Source organism: Vigna angularis, chromosome 3 (assembly GCF_016808095.1).
Source record: "Vigna angularis cultivar LongXiaoDou No.4 chromosome 3, ASM1680809v1, whole genome shotgun sequence".
NCBI lineage: Eukaryota > Viridiplantae > Streptophyta > Magnoliopsida > Fabales > Fabaceae > Vigna > Vigna angularis.
Window position 1 is genome coordinate 10,420,655 of NC_068972.1, and position 21,255 is coordinate 10,441,909.

The 21,255-nt window shown below is 33.5% G+C and overlaps 1 protein-coding gene across 1 annotated transcript; it reads left to right on the forward strand.

Annotated features, from left to right (window-relative positions):
• Positions 1 to 1,907: 1,907 nt before the first annotated feature.
• On the forward strand, positions 1,908 to 10,094 carry LOC108321993 (phosphoglucan phosphatase DSP4, amyloplastic). Its single transcript, XM_017553927.2, has 14 exons — positions 1,908 to 2,208; positions 2,285 to 2,348; positions 2,444 to 2,488; positions 3,709 to 3,811; positions 4,299 to 4,375; positions 4,467 to 4,543; positions 4,646 to 4,723; positions 6,080 to 6,212; positions 7,411 to 7,470; positions 8,110 to 8,166; positions 8,498 to 8,593; positions 9,072 to 9,131; positions 9,278 to 9,385; positions 9,827 to 10,094. The coding sequence occupies exons 1-14, from the start codon at positions 2,183 to 2,185 to the stop codon at positions 9,956 to 9,958; spliced, it is 1,116 nt and encodes a 371-aa protein (XP_017409416.1). The 5' UTR covers positions 1,908 to 2,182; the 3' UTR covers positions 9,959 to 10,094.
• Positions 10,095 to 21,255: the final 11,161 nt, after the last annotated feature.

The following is a 21,255-nucleotide window of genomic DNA, read 5'->3' on the forward strand; positions in this document are numbered from 1 at the left end:
AGGACATCGACGACGTCAAATGCGGCTTCGTGCGGTAGTGCATGGCATAGAGAGGATAAGACGAAGGAGGGGATGAAGAAGAGAACCGCGAGCGACGACGCCATTGATGAACCTCGTGATTTGGTGGGATTTTGGAACTTTCTACTATTGAACCTTACGAAGTAGTTACAAAAACACACCTTTCAATACCTTATATGTAAGTTAATCTGAATGGTGGTAGAATCGGAGGAGGGAGAGAAGTCTCCGGTGGAACTTTAGGAAAAAATTCTAACCTGTGAAAGAAGATCTGCGGTGGGTGGCTATCCCATGAAACTCTCAATTTTTTAATTTTAAAATAAACTAAATCCACGTCATTCAGCATGAGTTAGTTCACCGTGACACGTCAAAAAAAAAGTACAGTGTGCCACGTTTATCAGATACTGACGCCGTTAGGTTCAATTTAATGGTAGGGGCCGAATTGTTGCAATTTTCACAAAAATAGGATCCAATTGAAACACCAAGAAAGAAAAGGACCAAATTAAGATTCTCCTCGAAAATAAGGACTTATTGAATGATTAAACCTATATTTTGATTTTTTTATAAAAGTATGTGTAGGTTACAAATCGGTTTTTGGAGAAACGTTGAGTTGTTGAATGAGTTTGGAAAATTGTTGAAGGTTTCAATGATTTTTTAAGTATGGTGAACAATTTTTTTTAAATTATTGAAAATCATTGAGTCATTTAATAGGTTTGGAAAACCCTTAGGTTTGAATGGTTTTGGATACCAATTATTGAAAATCATTAAGAAGTCGAATATTTTGGAAAACTGTCGAAGGTTTCAAGGGGAGGAAACCATTCAAACCTTCAACGTTTTCCAGATTAAAAAATAAATAAATTTGTTCACCGAATTTCCAAAACCATTGAAACCTTCCAGAATTTTCTAAACATATTCAACAATTTAATGATTTTCAATAATTTTTAAAAAAAAGTTGTTCATTGGGTTTCGAAAATCATTGAAACATTCATCAGTTTTCCAAACCCATTGAACGACTCAATGATTTTCAATAAGCCTTATTGTTTTTCCCTCGCATGCTTTCCAGATCAATGCATCACTATTTTTCTCACAGGCCAGACCAAACTAATATATATAACTATGTAAAATCTAATCAAAATTGTAATAGTACGTATATATTGTGGTGGTGGAGTGTCACAAGATCAAAGGGAAAGAAGAACTAACAGAGGAAGAAGAAAAAGGGAAGGGATAGGTCAAAGAGAAAAGAAAGAAGAAAAAGAGTGAGAAAAGTTTAAAAGTAAAAAATAAAAATTTCTCAAAGTAAAATCTCCAAATTAGAATTTATTTTTTGACAAATGAGTTTTAAATTTTAATTTTTGTAAAAATATTTTAAAATTCGATTTTCCAAAAATTGAATTATGAACTTATTAAAAAGTGTGTTATATAAGTAAATATAAAAAACAGTATGCTATATGTCAAATTAAAAGTAATATGTGTCATTAATGAAAAAAAAATCACTCGGTATGTATATATGTTTTTTATACATTTTCTTTTTAAAGCATTGATTAACGTTGTATTCAGTCACATAATAACTATACCATGCTAGAACAAACATAGTTTCTAAGAAAATATCTCAAGAAAAATAAAGTAAAAACAGACGTGCAAAGAGAAGAAAGAAAACCATTTATTTAGCATTTGAATTTTCGACTAAATACTACTGTGCTTTCTTCTGTTGTATTTTAAAATACGTACACAAATTTTAACGTTTTAAAATATGTTAAAAAAAAATTCAATATACTAAAAGTAGTATATTTTAAGGCCAATCAGCTAAAGAAACTCAACAGTTATTTAAAGTAAGAATTTTGTGTTCGTTAAAAGAATAACTTCTCTGTGCACTTTTTTACACCGGTTAAATTTACGAAAATTTAGGAATTTTGATGAAGATGAATTTTTAGGAAAAAGGATATTTTGTGCGTGATTTTAAAGATTCTTGCTCGTGATTCAACAAGATAGTTATGCGAGGAGAGGAAAAGTGGAAAAGGATTTTGGCTTTTCTTGCTTCATTTTGATTTGACTCTTTTCCCTCACAACAAAGAAGAGAGTGAGAAGAAGAAAAACAAGAATATCAATATCAAATCCAAACAAAACCCAGTGCAGTGTAGCAGCGTGCCTCTCAACTCAGACAAATATCATGAACTGTCTTCACAATCTTTCTCGGTTCGTTTATCCTTCTTCCTTATCAATTCATTTTATTGTTATCCAAATTCAAAGAATCAGATTCTTTATTTTTCAGATTCTCTATTTTGCCCTTTGAAACTGTTGCCACGCGCCACCGCAACAATCTTCCCCTTTCGCTGGTACGTTCCATTTTCCCTTTTTATTTCGTTGATACCTATCTACAATTATACTTATCTTTCTCTCTCACACTCTCTCTTTTCAACGCTGGATACAGAGAATCGTCAATAATTTTCATCGTAATCGAAGTATGGCGCTCAAGGTAGCTACACTCTTTGATTTTCCGTTTCTTTAGTTCCTTTTTAATACTGTTTTGTTAGTATACTATTTTCTTTGTAGTCTTTCTTTATAGTCTTTTCAAGTTCAATCTATTAAAAGCTCTTATGCCTTTCTCTTGAGTGGATTTGAGAAGATTTGAAGATAAATTTTGTTATTGTTTATTTGAGTCAATTTGGAGGTAAATGAGAGTGTATTTTGAAGTAAATTTTTTTAATTTCTCACCTCAATAAAATTCTATACTAATTATCATAAACTTTATTTCTAAATTCACACTCATTTACTTTCAAATTCACTCAAATAAACGAGTTATCTTCAAATCTATTCTCTCAAATCCACTCAAGAGAACAAGGCCTTAGTGTTGGAAATTTTGCGTCAACTTATGAAGTGACCTTATTGAAGTATATAAGTGGGAAGCTGTACCCATCTTATCATGTTTTGACAAACTTATTTCAAACAACTTTTACAAGAAAGAGTGACATGATTTTCTTTAAAAATTTGAATTAGTTTATATATAATTTGTAGAAGTAATAACTTTCCCAATCTTGCTTTTTAGCCTATGCACTAGTTAATTTTAATCTTTCGGAAGTCTTTTGAAGAAGTTTGTCTAAACAAATCCTGAGTCTCTGTTGTACGACTAGTGATATGACCTGATTGAACTATGTACGGTGGAAGTTATACTCATTATAAGTCGGTTATGTAGTATTGAATTTGTTCCCACCCAAATGCTAAGATTTGGAATAATAAAGCATTTTGTCAAGATCCATCTAATAAGCTAGTATTACTGGATTTTTGTTGCTCAATACATTTATTGTCTTGAACCTGATTCAGCTTTTGTGAGGATTACACTATGAGGTTATGGATAGAATAATTAGAACATGTGAATGCGTAGAAATTGTGGATTGCTCACCGCATATTCTGGAATAAACCAGAATTCATGACTGTGTTGTCATTTGAAAGTTGTAAGATTTGTCATTTTTGGTGTGAGCCAACGAGCAAATTTAAATGTAAAGAAAATATTGCTGTAGCAGTAACTATTAAATTCTAAAAAGATGAACAATGTTTGTTATTTATATGCCCTGCCCTGTGAAATATTCATCCTCACTTAGGCTTGACTGTGTAAATGAACTTATTGGTATATGCTATTCATGTTTTTGCTTCATACTTTGTTTTTCTAGAGAACTTGATTGACATTTTCTTTTGCAGGCTGCTTCAGGTTCTGTACCAAGTGCAGACAAAAGTAATGTCAGCAAGGAAGAGGAAAAGTCTGAGACATACTCTCATAACATGACCGAAGCCATGGGTGTTGGTATGTTTAATTTTTTTGGTTCTTCTAGTTGAACAAATGATGTAGTCTTATCTTGTTATATAGACTTGACTGCACTTATCAAACATCATTTAGGCCCTGCAGAAACCTAAATTTCAATATAGAGCAAGGTCTTGTTTTAATTGTTTCTCCTAAGTTTCCTTCAGCGCCTTTGAATCAGAATATATTCCAATGTACATTTCTCTTTTCTTACTTTGTGGTTCTAGATTAGTAAAAGACATGGAATACAATTTGGGTAAACCTAGAGTATCTTTAGCTTGAAGGTCCCTGATCGTTTGTAATTTTTTTTGTAAGCTGTGACAAAATATTTCATATTGGGGATGCAATTATTTCTAACATTCTTAGGTTTTGTAATACTCATATTCAAACAATAGTTTGGATTAACTATAAGAGCACTCAATTGCCTATCCTATTATTTTGTTCTTTGAATAATTCATGTTGTTACCCTTTCTAACAAAGTGCTACTCAGTTTTGACTTATAGGCACGAGTTAGGAATGAACTATAACTTCATCCGTCCAGACTTAATTGTGGGATCATGCCCACAGGTATTTTTGTTTCAATCATGGATACCTAATGGAATTATGTCAATTCTTGTCTGGTCATCTGACTTTTATTTTCTTTTACTCAAATTGACAGACTCCTGACGATGTTGAGAAGTTGCATAGAATTGGAGTGAAAACAATATTTTGTTTACAACAAAATCCAGACCTTGAGTATCCTAATCAATTTGTTTAATTAGATTCACTTTCATCTTTTTAGACAAAGACCATATTTAGTTAGTAAATGAAGCATTGTGTTTCTTTACAATTGCTTGGATATTTTGGAGTTGATATTAAGGCCATACAAGAATATGCCAAGGCACATGATGTTCAACACTTGCGAGCTGAGATAAGGTTAGTTATGTAATGAAATATTTCTATCATAACTGTCAAAGAAATAATTATGTTTAAACTGGCAGGAACAAAACAAAAAGATGCTTTGAATGCTATGATATTAAATTAGAAGATTGTGGCTTAAACTTTAAAATATAAATCATTTGTGTATTATTGTATGATCTGAATTTTCTTTTCTCGTTTTCATTTAAAAACGACTTCCTCACAAGGTATCTATGTGTATGTGACACATAGTAACTTTCTCAAAATTATGTACTGTTGTATATCTTTAGTAGTTATGGTTTAAGAATTTAAAAACGACTTCCTCACAAGGTATCTATGTGTCTTTAGTAGTTATGGTTTAAGACGCATTCTACTTGCTTTTATGGTGGTAAAAGACTTTGAAAGAAAACCTCAAATATGGTAAGGGTATGCCAAGTTTTTTTTCTGAGTGAGGCAAGGATGTGCTGTCCTACTGACATTGTGGAGCTTGGTTGGGAATAAGATAAGATCCTAGTTTTCTATCTGGGTCTTCAGTTAGTTAGTAGTAATACTTATTATACTATCAATCTAAATTCTACATTTCCTTTTTTCCCTTGCTCAAACATATAGTAGTTTTATATTTTCATAACTTCCCCCATCCCAAAATCTTCTAGAAAAAAAAAATCTGAAAAATGTCTTTTAAATTGTTACCAAAAGTGGATGTTGGAGATACTTGAGATTGAAAAGAAAGAATTCTAGAGGACTTAATTGATCTCTCTCATAATCTTCTATTTATAAAAATAAATTGATAAGAGTACATGATAATTAAGGTAACTTAGACACAATATAATCATGATAAATAGGATAACCTAGACACAATATAATCATGATAAATAGGGTAATCTAGACACAATATAATCATGATAAATAGGATAACATAGACACAATATAATCATGATAAATAGGGTAACATAGACACAATATAATCATGATAAATAGGGTAACATAGACACAATATAATCATGATAAATAGGGTAACCTAGACACAATATAATCATGATAAATAGGGTAACCCTAGACACAATATAATCATGATAAATAGGTAGGTAACCCTGAACATAATATAATAATGAGATTTAGGCATTAGGTTGTCAGCGAGCCAAAACTCAAGCAGTTAGTTCAGTTCTTTGTGTGTTTTTGTGTAAGGTTAGTTGGTAATGTCACCTTCATATGATAATTTCTAATCTAGTATAAATGGGTACTTGTAGTCATTTCTTCTTTACGTATGTGTTGTGCATTGTGTTGTACTAGGGTTTCTCTTTACTTTACAGTTTCTTTCCTTTGTTTTTCATGTTCTTCTTCACCTTGTGTGATGATCTAACATGGATGTGACAGGGACTTTGATGCATTTGATCTAAGGATGCGACTTCCAGCTGTAGTTAGCAAATTGTATAAGGCAATAAATTCCAACGGAGGCGTAACATATATTCATTGCACTGCTGGACTTGGAAGAGCTCCTGCCGTTGCAGTATGTCCCTTGATTTCATTGTGTTACTTGTTTATTACTGATAGAATATTTAACCTGAAACGTGTTTTGGTTAGTTATGTGTATGGTAAAGAATTAATTTCCTGTTTAAGAAGTTAAATACACAAAGGGCAGGTGGTGAATGTATTCAGTAATCTCTCACAGAATGGTTTCAAAAGGTTTTGACTTAAATATATTGATACAACGAAACACCTATAAATTATTCAATGATGAAAGTTGTTGAAAATCCCCATGTTAAGCCTAGCACGCCTTGTTGCAGCCCATCAAAGTTGGTTGTATGTGTCTGCGTACCTGCAAAGGACTGACAAATTGGTGAGTGAAGTTGTCACTGTTGGCATACAGTGACTTGGAGTCCAAGGAGTGCTTAGAAAAATTGAGCAATCCTCAGTTAAGTTGGTTTGGTGGAATTTCAAACAGACCTATAAAGGTTTATTTGAACAAGTTTTTCAAATAGCACTTCTAAGAAATAAAATGAAATGAACTTCTTTATAAGTACTTTTAAGAGAGAAATAAAACAGAATGAAATGAGTTTTACCGTTAGTTAATTTGTAGAAACTCTCTCGTGCTTTTCTAACTTCTTATATTTAACTGTGAATAAGTTAATTCACCTTATAGAGAAACTTATTTCGTTTTTTCCTTCTTATTTTTTTCAGAAATGTTTATAAAGAAATTTGTCTAAACAAACAATAATAAGAATTTTGACTTGTGATTAGGCAGTCACAGGTCATAGTTACAGAAACAAACTCTTTTCATGATTAAGGCTATCTGCATCTGACCTTCCCCACTCCAAGATTTCACAATAGTGGGAGCCTTAAGCATCGGGCGACCCTTTTTATTGTCCATTGTTTGTGCTTTGGGCTATTAAAATCGATTGACTTTATATAGCCTGGATCTATGCCATCTGGTTACATTCATTCCTAATTTCATCTGCAGATTGGTATTGAAGATGCCATTGTTTTTATGAAAAAAGTGAAATGAAATCATAAAATCAATATTCTTTTATTTTGTTGGTAGATATGTCCATGAAATCATTTAAATCTATCTCGAAGATGGAGATGAAAAAGGTGGACGTGTATGATTTTGTTTTTCTCAAATATTTTGGCATTTCATGTATCATTTATCTGTTTTATAGTTCTCTGTGTGTGTAAGATTATTTACTAACAATTTGTTTTTTGCTCAGACGGCCTACATGTTTTGGGCTCTGGGTTATACATTCAAAGAGGCTCATACACTACTTCAGGTGACTTATGCTTAATAAAGTCATGCGGGGTTCTTGTAAAATAATATGCTGAATGTTTTTCAGTACTCATCCATATTGCTTTGATTAAACAAAATTGATTTTTCCATTTTGATTTTCTTCTCAATGATTTTTAACAAAAATCTATTTTAGGCTTGGTAAACTTATTAGTGAATTTTGTTCCACTAATTTCCTTGACTGACAAGTAACTCTTTAGTTCATGGCATTTTTTTTATTTCTGTACACAGTGAGATGATTGTGTAGCAATTACCAATTCGTCAACAGTTAAATCACTAGTTTCTAAATTTTGGTATCTGTGAATTATGGAACTGGGCAGTTTACTTGGTAACAGAATTATTTTCTTACAGCTAGTTTACAAGCATTCTTATTTATTTTATTTTCCTAGGAGTTCTTTTACTCAAAATATATGTCCTATTCTCTAGTTGTGTATGCCTAAAGAAATTAATTTAATGTCATTTTCGTTTTCTGCATGTCATAGAATTTTCATTCTAGCGGTTTCATATTTGAGGTTTATAATTCTTCTGAATCAGTTTTTGGATACATTTGGTGTAAAGAGAGAAATGAGATTGAAATTTGGTCAAGTTTTCTTGTGTCCTTTTTTTTACTCTTTTTTTCTTGCAGAGCAAAAGGGAGTGTTTTCCCAAACTAGATGCCATTAAAAGTGCAACGGCAGACATCGTGAGTCAATTTAATTTTCTATATTTATTGTGATTTAAATCTTGAATGTGAATTTTTTTTTATATTAATATAGGTGTGATCTTCCTGATAAGTCTTTTCTCATTAAAAGCTAACATAATTAAATTAGATGTTTCAAGATGAGAATTTAATAGAAACTGTTCCTCATTTTTATATCTTTTTATTGGTTTCCCTCTTATTTAAAATATATATATATATATATATATATATATATATATATATATATATATATATATATATATATATATATATATATATATATATATATATATATATATATCACCTTTGAACATTATTTATTTGTGGTACTCAGCTTACAGGCCTTAGTAAGAAACCTGTCACTTTGACATGGGAAGACAGCAGTTGCTCTAGGGTGGAAATTTCAGGACTTGATATTGGATGGGGGCAGGTGATGATTGAGTCTCATTTTATTTAGATTTAAGAATATTTGTTCCTCTATTATAGTACGTGTAACGGTCATTAAATTACATGGAGATGTTATATGCACCATCATCCTTAACTGCTTCGGTTACAGCCATCTATCATTTTGTTGTGAAACATATTCACATGTATGATCTCTGGTTTCCTGTCGGGATTTTTATGTTGTATATTCGTAATTCATCATCTTGCTAATATTGTCTGTACTGTAGCTTGTAGTTCCTGTTAGTTTGGTAGTTTGGTCCTGGGAAGTTCAAAGTTATCTTTAAAATAACTTATGTCTTCTTGCCAAACTGATGTCCTCAACGTACGATACGAAGTCTGATTTCAGATTCGAAGACTTTTTACCTTTAAAATTATCTGAATCACAGTTTGACTTATGTTTTCAACATATGCTTTGTTTATACGAATTCATGCAAAATCTTTACTTAATCTTGATCTCTTTTCAGAGAGTACCCCTAAATTTTGATGACAAATCGGGTTTGTGGTATCTCGAGAGGGAATTACCTGTAAGTGAAATTGCTAAAACTGGGCTGGTATTACTTGCCTGTTCAAAGCTTGGTCTTAATATTGAACGTTTAATAACTTGTCGGCTCAGCCGCTGTGATTAAAACAATAGATTGATGAGAAACAAGTTTATTGTCATATTTACCAGGAAGGACGCTATGAGTACAAGTACATTGTTGATGGGGAATGGACATGCAATAAAGATGAGCTTGTAACTGCTCCCAACAAAGATGGTCATGTCAACAATTTCATTCAAGTAAGTTATAAACTTCAACTAAATAGCTCAGAAAATAAATTTTGCGATTGGTAACTTCTTTGACTCCTAGGAAATTGCTAGAAGCTCAAAGCTAGAATTAGTACATGGTAATCTGCTCAAATAAAAAAATAAAATGTAATGTACCAGAACATTTATCGCTCACAACCATGTTATTGTTTTAGGGTTAAATGTTTTTTTGTAACTCCAAAAATTGACTGTTATTCAAACTGGTACCTTCAAAAAACATTTCAATCTTACTAATAAATTTGTTAAATGTTAGCTATGAAAAACAGTGAAAAAATTTGGAGGGTTTAACCCTTTTTTTTTATTTGTCTCTCCACATTTTAGCTCATCACATTATATTTCACCATCTTACTCTGAATTATTAGTCTGTGCACATTCTATTGGACTGATTTCTCATATTCTATCCTCTCCTAATAGGTCCTTGATAATAGCAGCAGTGGTCGTGTTTCCCTTCGGGAGAGATTCAGTTCTGATGATCCTGATCTTACACCGGAGGAACGACTGAGAATAAAGGAGTTTCTCGAAGCTTGTCCTGACGAGGATCTGTGACCCATCAATGCACGTCTCTGTTTATATGTAAAGTAGTATATGCACGTATACAATAAAAGGTTGAATATAAACCTTCAATAAGATCTCTGTTGTAGTAATAAAGTTGGTTTGCCGAGTTTATTGAGTTGCATAGTAATCATAAGTCCATATAGTATTATGTAAATGATAGGATACCCTAGTATAAAAATTAGCACTATGATTTTCAACGTAACATGAAATAGAATGTGACTTTGATAATGTATAATTTGACGACAATGATTTATGAAAAAGGGTTGAAGACTTAAAAGAAATGTTTGAATTCAAAAAAACATACTGAAAAATGTGTAATTTGTGTATATTATTTAAATTAGTAGGATAAAAGTCTAAAGACAGAACTTAAGTAATAGAACGTTTAAAAAAAATATTCTTCATAAATTCTTTTATGGAATAATTAATTATCGAATTAAAAATGATTTTTTTTAGAAAAGTGTTTCTGAAAATTGATTATTACTATTGGTAATTAATTATTACATTGAGAAAAATATTTTTTAAAAAAGGTTTTTGGAATTAAGTCACAGTTGCAAACTGATTTTTTTTATTTTTTAACCTAATTTTCAAAAGAAATTCTATATATCTTAGTTAAATTTAGTTTTCAAAATAACTTTTCACTCATAAATTTAGAGTAATAAAAACTAAAAAAACTGTGTTTATGAAAAACACTTTTAAACACTTAATGTGAACTTTAACTAAGTGTGTTTTATGTGACTGAGTATTGTTATTAGAAAAATTGTTAATGCTTTGTGTGTTAAAGAAGGTGTTATTCATAACATTTTGAGTGTTTTCTAACCTTAAATCTATTATACGTGAGTGTAAATTTTGGTTATTTCATAATGATTAGTTAATTTATATTTAAAAAGATTAACAAATATACGTTTTGATATGAACAATGTAAAATTATTTGTTCAATTTTTTATTTTTTTTATCTCTATTGTTGTTATTTATAAAAGATAATTTTTTATTATAAAATTATTTCATAGAAATGAAGATTTTATAGTAAGTAAATCAATTTATTTCCTTTTGAATTTTATCACAAGCAAATATTTGCTATGGAATTCTAACACAACTTTGACACATCACACTTAAAAGTTAGGTTTAATGTCTCCGTAGGTCCCTATTTTGGTCATGAATTTCAAATAGGTCCTCTTTCTTTTCGGCGTATCAATTGAGTCCTTGTTTTTGTAAAATTGAATCAATTACAGGCCTGCCGTTAAATTGAACAAACGGTCGTTACAGTATTGGTTACGTGACATGGTTCAGTGCAGTTACTAATCAGACGTGGCATTTAAAACGATTTTTGTATTAAATAATTGGTATGCACAGATGTATATTGACTTTTGGGTAAGGGCATACTAGGAAAATTGAAAAAATTAAAGGGCAAGACGTTTTAATTGAGGAATGCAACTGAGATTGGGGAAAGAAATTGGGGGTTCTTACTACTAGGGTTTGCGTGAGGGAAAAAATCCCATTCTTTCTTCGATTCGAAGCGCCGGTGTTCGTGGGTGAAGATTATGTAGTTGGAAGTGGGAGGGTGCGCGTTCTTTGTTCGATTCGAAGTGATGGATAATGAAGTGCAGAAGTCACATTCTTGTTCATCTTCGACATGCAATGGGTGGCGAAATCAAAACTGTGATGTCGTTTTTCGTGGTGGTGGAGTATCTACGATTGATGGTGTATCACCCCTTTGCCTCTGTGGAGAGAAAACAGTGGTAAGAACACCTAGAACTGCTAAGAACAGAGGGAAGCAATTCTGGAGCTGCCCTAAGTACAAGGTAAGAACGTGTAGAAGTAGTGTTTTGTTTGAGTAGAAAGTCGTTTTAATTGTTATTTTTTTCACATACTGGACATGAACGTGGTTGCAATTTCTTCAAATGGTGTTGTGAAGACGGTAATGACAAAAGCTATACGAATGTGAAGTGGGAAGAAAAACATGAGTGTTTGTCAAAGACAGGAGAAATGGGAGGTGGATCGAAGATGATGAGTGATTTGATTAAATCTGTCAACGTTGTGGAGAAATGGATGAAGGTGTTGACAGGATTGGTTATTTTTATTTTTTTACTTAATATTATTGTAATTTCAATATGGATTATAAATCCATAATGTAGTAGTGTTGATCGTTTTCTTAGGAAGAAATTAGCCGGGTTTTTCGGTTTGTTAGGATGGAACTGTTTATGTATATGACGAGATGTGAAGGAATGAAGTTGTGTTACTGAAGTGATAAACATAATAAATTGAGGTTTTGGTTTAATGAAGCAGGTTTTAAGGCCTTTTGAAAATTGTTTAATGTTTATTTTATTCACAGCAATGTTACATAATAATTAACGCTCGGTCCGGTCGTCCTACCGTGTCTATCGCTCGTCCAACTAGCTCCCTGTTCCCGAGCGTTCGGTCTGGTCGTCCTCCCTCGTGTACCGCTCGTCCAACTACCTCCGTGCTGAAGACCGTTCGGTCTGTTCGTCCACCCTCCTGTATCGCTCTTCCAACTACCTTCGTGCTCAAGACCGTTCGGTCTGGTCGTCCTCCCTCGTCTACCGCTCGTCCAACTACGTCCGTGCTCAAGACCGTTTGGTCTGGTCGTCCACCCTCCTGTATCGCTCTTCCAACTACCTCCGTGGTGAAGACCGTTCGGTGTGGTCGTCCACCCTCCTGTATCGCTTTTCCAACTACCTCCGTGTTCAAGACCGTTCGGTCTGGTCGTCCACCCTCTTGTATCGCTCTTCCAACTACCTATGTGCTGCAGACCGTTCGGTCTGGTCGTCCACCCTCCTGTATCGCTCTTCCAAGTACCTCCCTGTTCCCAACCGTTCGGTCTGGTCGTCCTTCCTCTAGCATTCGGTCCCCCTCTCTCTTCCACCCACACCTTCTTCTCTTGTACACTTTCTAGCCCCTAACATGTGCTCCCTGCCTTCCAACGTTCGACCTTTACGATCGATACCGTTTGGCCTCACTTCTATATAAGACGTCAAAGAAGGAAATTCTAATATATCCAAAACATTGTAATACATCCAAAACAGTTCCTGGTCATTAACAAAATAGTTCCTGGTCATTGTAATACATCCAAAACATTGTAATACATCCAAAACCATACATAGTTGGCATCATTGTCATTCATTAAATTACATAGCAGTAAAACCATAAACCTTGTTCCTTAGACTATTACATAATAAGATCCTTAAACTTGGCATCATTGTCATTTATACACACATCTATAGTTGAGCTTCCTGGTCATTCATACACACTTCAGATAACTGTGATGATGGCATGATTGGTTCTTGGGTTGCTTTGGGGCAACGACTCCTGTTGTGCCCAACCTCCCTACATAGCCCGCATCTCTTCCGCAAACCACCCTTGCTCACTCGTGAATCATCCTTTCTGATCTCCCACTGCTCCAGTCTTCTTTTCCTTTTAGGTCTTCCAGGCATAACCTTTTTCCTAGGAGGCATGACATCCGGATATGGTGTTAGGTCCCACATGTTGTTTCCGTTGATGGGATATACGATTGATGCATATGTTTCTTCATAGGTGGACTTTAGAAAGCAAGCCGGAATGAACTGTTGGCCATCAATATTAAGAAACTTCATTGCGGCTAGGGAGTGACAACATGGAATTCCTGTGATGCTCCATCTCTTGCACGAGCATGAGAACTCGTCTATGTTTACAACAAATTTTTCTCCACTTTGGGAGACGTGTCTTACGTCAAAGAGTTTGTGTGCTGACCAGCTATAAAGAAATAAAAAAAAATTTAAACAACACATTTAAATAACATAAAGTTTACCAAGGAATGAATAAACATTTATGAAGTTATGAAGAAAGTTACCTAGGTATCCAGTTCTTGGTTGCTTGGGATTCCTTTGTAAATCTGGCCTGGATCTTTGGACAAATTGGTCCTGAAAATGATTGTATCTTAGACTTGTTTTTTGCCCATCTTTGCATTATGTATACCCTAATTTCTTCCAGCATTGTTATGATTGGTTTAGTCCTGGTGTGAACCAAGACACTGTTGAAAGCCTCACTCATATTGTTGACCAATGTGTCACATTTTGGTGTTGGACTGAATCTGGAACTTGACCAATATCTACAACATATGATATATACACATGTTAAAACTGCAACTAATATGAACAAACATAAAATAATATAGAAAGGGCAAAAATAATTAATGGTGAAGTTCATTTATACGTTGTCCATGTAGTTTCTGATCCCGAAGTCATTCATATGCTTGAAGACATTACTAATGATGAAGGAGAAGTTGAAGGTAATGGTACAGTACAAAAAGAGGGTGAAGAAGATGGTGATTCTGTTCAAGTAAATGGTGAAGGTGATGGTGACTTACAAGAGGTGAATGTTTGTGAAGAAGATGGTGACGGTGTTGAAGTAAATGGTGTAGTTGATGGTGACTTACAAGAGGTGAATGTTTGTGAAGAAGATGGTGATGGTGTTGAAGTAAATGGTGTAGTTGATGGTGACTTACAAGAGGTGAATGTTTGTCAAGAAGATGGTGACGGTGTTGAAGTAAATGATGTAGTTGATGGTGACTTAGAAGAGGTGAACGAGGGTGAAGAAGATGGTGGTGCTGTTGAAGTAGAGGTTGAAGGTCATGGTCACGTACAAGAGTTGCATGAGGTTGAAGAAGAGCAAGAGTTGAATGTGTGTGAAGGAGTTGTGGAGGATGAAGTTTATCTTTGTAGTTGGAGTACATCTACTGAAGAAGGTGATGTACATGGAAATAATGAGTGCTTAGAGGGCCTAGTAGATGTGAGTGTTGAATGTGATATAGATGGTGATGTAGATGGTAATGTCGAAGTAGAAGTAGAAGTAGAAAGTCTTTATGACAGTGATGATGACCGTGATAATGTCAGTGTTGAATGTCATGATCATGACGATAGAGGATTGTCAGATTTTGAGTGGAAATTTGAGGAATTTCTTAGTGCAACAGATAGTGATGAAGAGGTTAATGACAGTGAAGGTTATGGGAGGTTTGGTATTTTTTGTATGCCAAAAAGTATGGTAGACTTTACATGGAAAGTTGGGACTTTTTTTGCAGAAAAGCAAGATATTTTAGATGCTCTAAAAGGGTATGCCTTGGAAAATGGGAGGAATATAAAGTTTGTAAAAAATGACAAAAGAAGATTGAGGATGAAGTGCTTTGGTGCAAGAGGAGAATGCCCATGGACCATATACTTTGGTTATATGGAGGCTGTAAAATCATGGCAGCTGAGAACTAAAAAAGACATTCATACATGCAACAGGGAGTTCAACCTGAAGTTAGTTGACGCCAAGTGGTTGAGCAAAAAGTTGGTTAAAACAGTTAAGGAAAATCCTAAGATGAAGGGTGTTGATATTTGTGAAAAAGTTCAAAGGAAGTGGAACATAGGTATATCAAGGTGTATGGCTTATAGAGCCAAAGCTATTGCTTCTAATCAAATTGATGGGTCCTTTAATGAACAATATAAGAGGATATATGATTATGCGCATGAGTTGTTGGAAAAAAATCTAGGATCTACAGTTAAGGTCCATGTTGAGAATAATGAGGGTGAGTTAATTTTCAACAGATTTTACTGTTGTCTGAAGGCATGCAAAGACAGTTTTGTCTGCTGTAGGTCAATAATTGGATTAGATGGAACCTTTTTGAAAGGGAAGTATGGTGGTGAGCTGTTGACGGATGTTGGGAGGGATGGAAATGATCAAATGTTGCCCATTGCATATGCAGTGGTAGAAGTGGAAAACAAAGATTCATGGATGTGGTTTTTGAATCTTTTGATTGATGATCTTGGTGGTGGAGAAGTATGTTCTTCAATTACTTTTGTCTCCGACCAACAAAAGGTAATAATCATATTTAAATTGCTTATTTCGTATATTGGTTCATTAATTTGATATGGTGATAAATGTTTTATGTTAACACCACAGGGTCTACTACCAGCCATACAACAGTTACTCCTAGGTGTTGACCAGAGATTTTGTGTTAGACACTTATATTCAAACTTTAGGAAAAAGTTTCCTGGTAAAAATCTGAAACAGCTGATGTGGAGGGCAACTACTGCCACTCATCCACAAAACTGGGAAAGGGAGATGAGAAACATTAAAGATATAAATGAAGACGCATTCAAGCATTTGATTGCCATCCCTCCAAGGTTGACAATTTGTATTAATTATTTTTGCCCTTTCTATATTATTTTATGTTTGTCCATATTAGTTGCAGTTTTAACATGTGTATATATCATATGTTGTAGATATTGGTCAAGGTCCAGATTCAGTCCAACACCAAAATGTGACACATTGGTCAACAATATGAGTGAGGCTTTCAACAGTGTCTTGGTTCACATCAGGACTAAACCAATCATAACAATGCTGGAAGAAATTAGGGTATACATAATGCAAAGATGGGCAAAAAACAGGTCTAAGATACAATCATTTTCAGGACCAATTTGTCCAAAGATTCAGGCCAGATTTACAAAGGAATCCCAAGCAACCAAGAAATGGATACCTAGGTAACTTTCTTCATAACTTCATAAATGTTTATTCATTCCTTGGTAAACTTTATGTTATTTAAATGTGTTGTTTAAATTTTTTTTTATTTCTTTATAGCTGGTCAGCACACAAACTCTTTGAAGTAAGACACGTCTCCCAAAGTGGAGAAAAATTTGTTGTAAACATAGACGAGTTCTCATGCTCGTGCAAGAGATGGAGCATCACAGGAATTCCATGTTGTCACTCCCTAGCCGCTATGAAGTTTCTTAATATTGATGGCCAGCAGTTCATTCCGGCTTACTTTCTAAAGTCCACTTATGAAGAAACCTATGCATCAATCGTATATCCCATCAACGGAAACAACATGTGGGACCTAACACCATATCCGGATGTCATGCCTCCTAGGAAAAAGGTTATGCCTGGAAGACCTAAAAGGAAAAGAAGACTGGAGCAGTGGGAGATCAGAAAGGATGATTCACGAGTGAGCAAGGGTGGTTTGTGGAAGAGATGCGGGCTATGTAGGGAGGTTGGGCACAACACGAGTCGTTGCCCCAAAGCAACCCAAGAACCAATCATGCCATCATCACAGTTATCTGAAGTGTGTATGAATGACCAGGAAGCTCAACTATAGATGTGTGTATAAATGACAATGATGCCAAGTTTAAGGATCTTATTATGTAATAGTCTAAGGAACAAGGTTTATGGTTTTACTGCTATGTAATTTAATGAATGACAATGATGCCAACTATGTATGGTTTTGGATGTATTACAATGTTTTGGATGTATTACAATGACCAGGAACTATTTTGTCAATGACCAGGAACTGTTTTGGATGTATTACAATGTTTTGGATATATTAGAATTTCCTTCTTTGACGTCTTATATAGAAGTGAGGCCGAACGGTATCGATCGTAAAGGTCGAACGTTGGAAGGCAGGGAGCACATGTTAGGGGCTGGAAAGTGTACAAGAGAAGAAGGTGTGGGAGGGAGAGAGAGGGGGACCGAACGCTAGAGGGAGGACGACCAGACCGAACGGTTGGGAACAGAGAGGTACTTGGAAGAGCGATACAGGAGGGTGGACGACCAGACCGAACGGTCTGCAGCACGTAGGTAGTTGGAAGAGCGATACAGGAGGGTGGACGACCAAACCGAACGGTCTTGAACACGGAGGTAGTTGGAAAAGCGATACAGGAGGGTGGACGACCACACCGAACGGTCTTCACCACGGAGGTAGTTGGAAGAGCGATACAGGAGGGTGGACGACCAGACCAAACGGTCTTGAGCACGGACGTAGTTGGACGAGCGGTAGACGAGGTAGGACGACCAGACCGAACGCTCGGGAACAGGGAGCTAGTTGGACGAGCGATAGACACGGTAGGACGACCGGACCGAGCGTTAATTATTATGTAACATTGCTGTGAATAAAATAAACATTAAACAATTTTCAAAAGGCGTTAAAACCTGCTACATTAAACCAAAACCTCAATTTATTATGTTTATCACTTCAGTAACACAACTTCATTCCTTCACATCTCGTCATATACATAAACAGTTTCATCCTAACAAACTGAAAAACCCGGCTAATTTCTTCCTAAGAAAACAATCAACACTACTACATTATGGATTTATAATCCATATTGAAATTACAATAATATTAATTAAAAAAATAAAAATAACCAATCCTGTCAACACCTTCATCCATTTCTCCACAACGTTGACAGATTTAATCAAATCACTCATCATCTTCGATCCACCTCCCATTTCTCCTGTCTTTGACAAACACTCATGCTTTTCTTCCCACTTCACATTCGTATAGCTTTTGTCATTACCGTCTTCACAACACCATTTGAAGAAATTGCAACCACCTTCATGTCCAGTCTGTGAAAAAAATAACAATTAAAACGACTTTCTACTCAAACAAAACACTACTTCTACACGTTCTTACCTTGTACTTAGGGCAGCTCCATAATTGCTTCCCTCTGTTCTTAGCAGTTCTAGCTGTTCTTACCACTGTTTTCTCTCCACAGAGGCAAAGGGGTGATATACCATCAATCGTAGATACTCCACCACCACGAAAAACGACATCACAGTTTTGATTCCGCCACCCATTGCATGTCGAAGATGAACAAGAATGCGACTTCTGCACTTCATTATCCATCACTTCGAATCGAACAAAGAACGCGCACCCTCCCACTTCCAACTACATAATCTTCACCCACGAACACCGGCGTTTCGAATCGAAGAAAGAATGGGATTTTTTCCCTCACGCGAACCCTAGTAGTAAGAACCCCCAATTTCTTTCCCCAATCTCAGTTGCATTCCTCAATTAAAACGTCTTGCCCTTTAATTTTTTCAATTTTCCTAGTATGCCCTTACCCAAAAGTCAATATACATCTGTGCATACCAATTATTTAATACAAAAATCGTTTTAAATGCCACGTCTGATTAGTAACTGCACTGAACCATGTCACGTAACCAATACTGTAACGGCCGTTTGTTCAATTTAACGGCAGGCCTGTAATTGATTCAATTTTACAAAAACAAGGACTCAATTGATACGCCAAAAAGAAAGAGGACCTATTTGAAATTCATGACCAAAATAGGGACCTACGGAGACATTAAACCTAAACTTTTTCACAATTTTAATAATTTTTCATAATTTTTTTCTCTTTATAAACATTTTTACAATTAAATATAACATTACAAAATAACATTTTATAATACTTTTATAAGTAGGGGCAATTTGGTAATCTTTATTTTCTACCAATTAAACAAATTTTTAAAATCTATCACATCAATCAAATCCTATACTAATTCTCACAAACTTTACTTCCAAATTCACTCTCAATTAACCACAAATCCACTCAAAAAAACAACAAAAAAATTGCCCTCAAATCGACTCAAATACATTCAAATCATCTCCCCCAAATTCTTTCAAAAGAACACACCCTTCATGTTTGGACTTTGAACAATGTGTTTTAATTTATATTTATGATATAGACCTCCAATTTATTATAATTTTATATTCTTGGAGTTATATTTAATCATTCTTAGATTTATGGTTTATCATTCATTATATTTGTAGTTTATTATTATTATTTTTTAATTTTAATTTTTATTGTATTCGGAAAATGTTTTCGGAAACATCTTATCCGGATTATAAGAAAAAAATTTCCAAAATAAATATTTATGAAGGCATTTTTAGATTTGAACTTATTTTCCCGAGCACTATGAAAGTTTTTATATTTCGAAACATAAAAACAATTTTCAGAACAATCATTTCATAATTTTTTATTCTAGAATAATTGTTTTGAAATGTGTTTCTAAACACCTTCCTGAACCATCATTTCAAAATACAAATTTGCAACAAATGTTTTTGAAAGTATTTTAAGATTTAGAAATGACTTTAGGAATAGCAGTTTCAATTTTGAAATGTATTTATGAGATCTGAATATATTACCAGATTAAAAGTTGTATTTGAAAATAATTATTTTAGAATATAAAAAAAATCAGAATAGAATATTTTAAAATATGTTTTCGAATAAAAAAATATCATCCAAAACACTCGACATGTATAAAATATAAATATTTCCTTGAACAGTGAAATCGTAATGCTTACAACTCATTCTTACATTTCTCTTATTACAAAAAATTTAATGATTTTCTAACGTTAAATTGTTAAAGTAATGAAGATAATGCACCAAAAGAATAGCAGAAGTAGAGAGGAATGAAACTGTATTATCTGTATATTCAGTTCTGTATTGATTACAAATGTTTTTATACAGAACAAAAAAACACATAATATCTAATATAAATAAGAATTTAGTAAAACATGACACGATAACACGAATAAAGAGATAAATGAATGTCAATGAGATAATGGATTTCGTAAAATACTTTTCATAATGTACTTTTAATTTAAAAAAATGATTAATTGATGAAAAGTGTAATTAGATTAATAAAATGCATGAGTAAGTTTATATAGAATACGGATCAGGATATCAGCTGGAAGAAATTGAGTCATAAATAGCTCCCTAAAATCTTCATTAGCAATAAAATGGTTTATAAAGTAAAAAAGAAAATAATGTTAAGAACAGGTAAACTAACACTCAATATTAGTTAATTGAATCTGAAACTGTAGTTAATCTTCTCCTCCATTTTAAGCAATGGTTTATTTATATACATGTCATTATGATTCATGCATTATGCAAGTTACATTCAATGCCGAGTTTTTCATAAATGATAAACCTATTTTCTGCAAAAATAATTATTTTTTTAAAGTAGTAGAAAACAAGAGTAGCCTATTTAGATTATACATGAAATTGAAAATCATTGTATGGTAACATGTATATTTTTTATTTTAAGTGACAAATGAGTGAGTATTATTTAAACATTTTCCGTTTTAACGATATAGTAAGTATAAGTTATATTCGATTTTCTTATTGAGTATTAGAAGAAGAAGGATAGGTATCTACATACTTATCTCGTCTCTGTTTTTATACTTGCTTAATATTTTTTCTCGTTCAATTTTAATTATTAAAATAGTCATAATTTACTATATGATATAATGATATATATATATATATATATATATATAAAAGAAAGAAAAAACGTTTGACAGTTATATACAAACTATTTCAAAATAGCTCTTATTATAAAAAATAATAAGTTAACCATTATATTTTTTTAAAAAGCCAATTAATAATTAAATTGTAAAAGATAAAATAGAAATACAAATTATATACACAAAAAGATTATTATTATTAATTTAATATAAAAGTTAACCATTAATT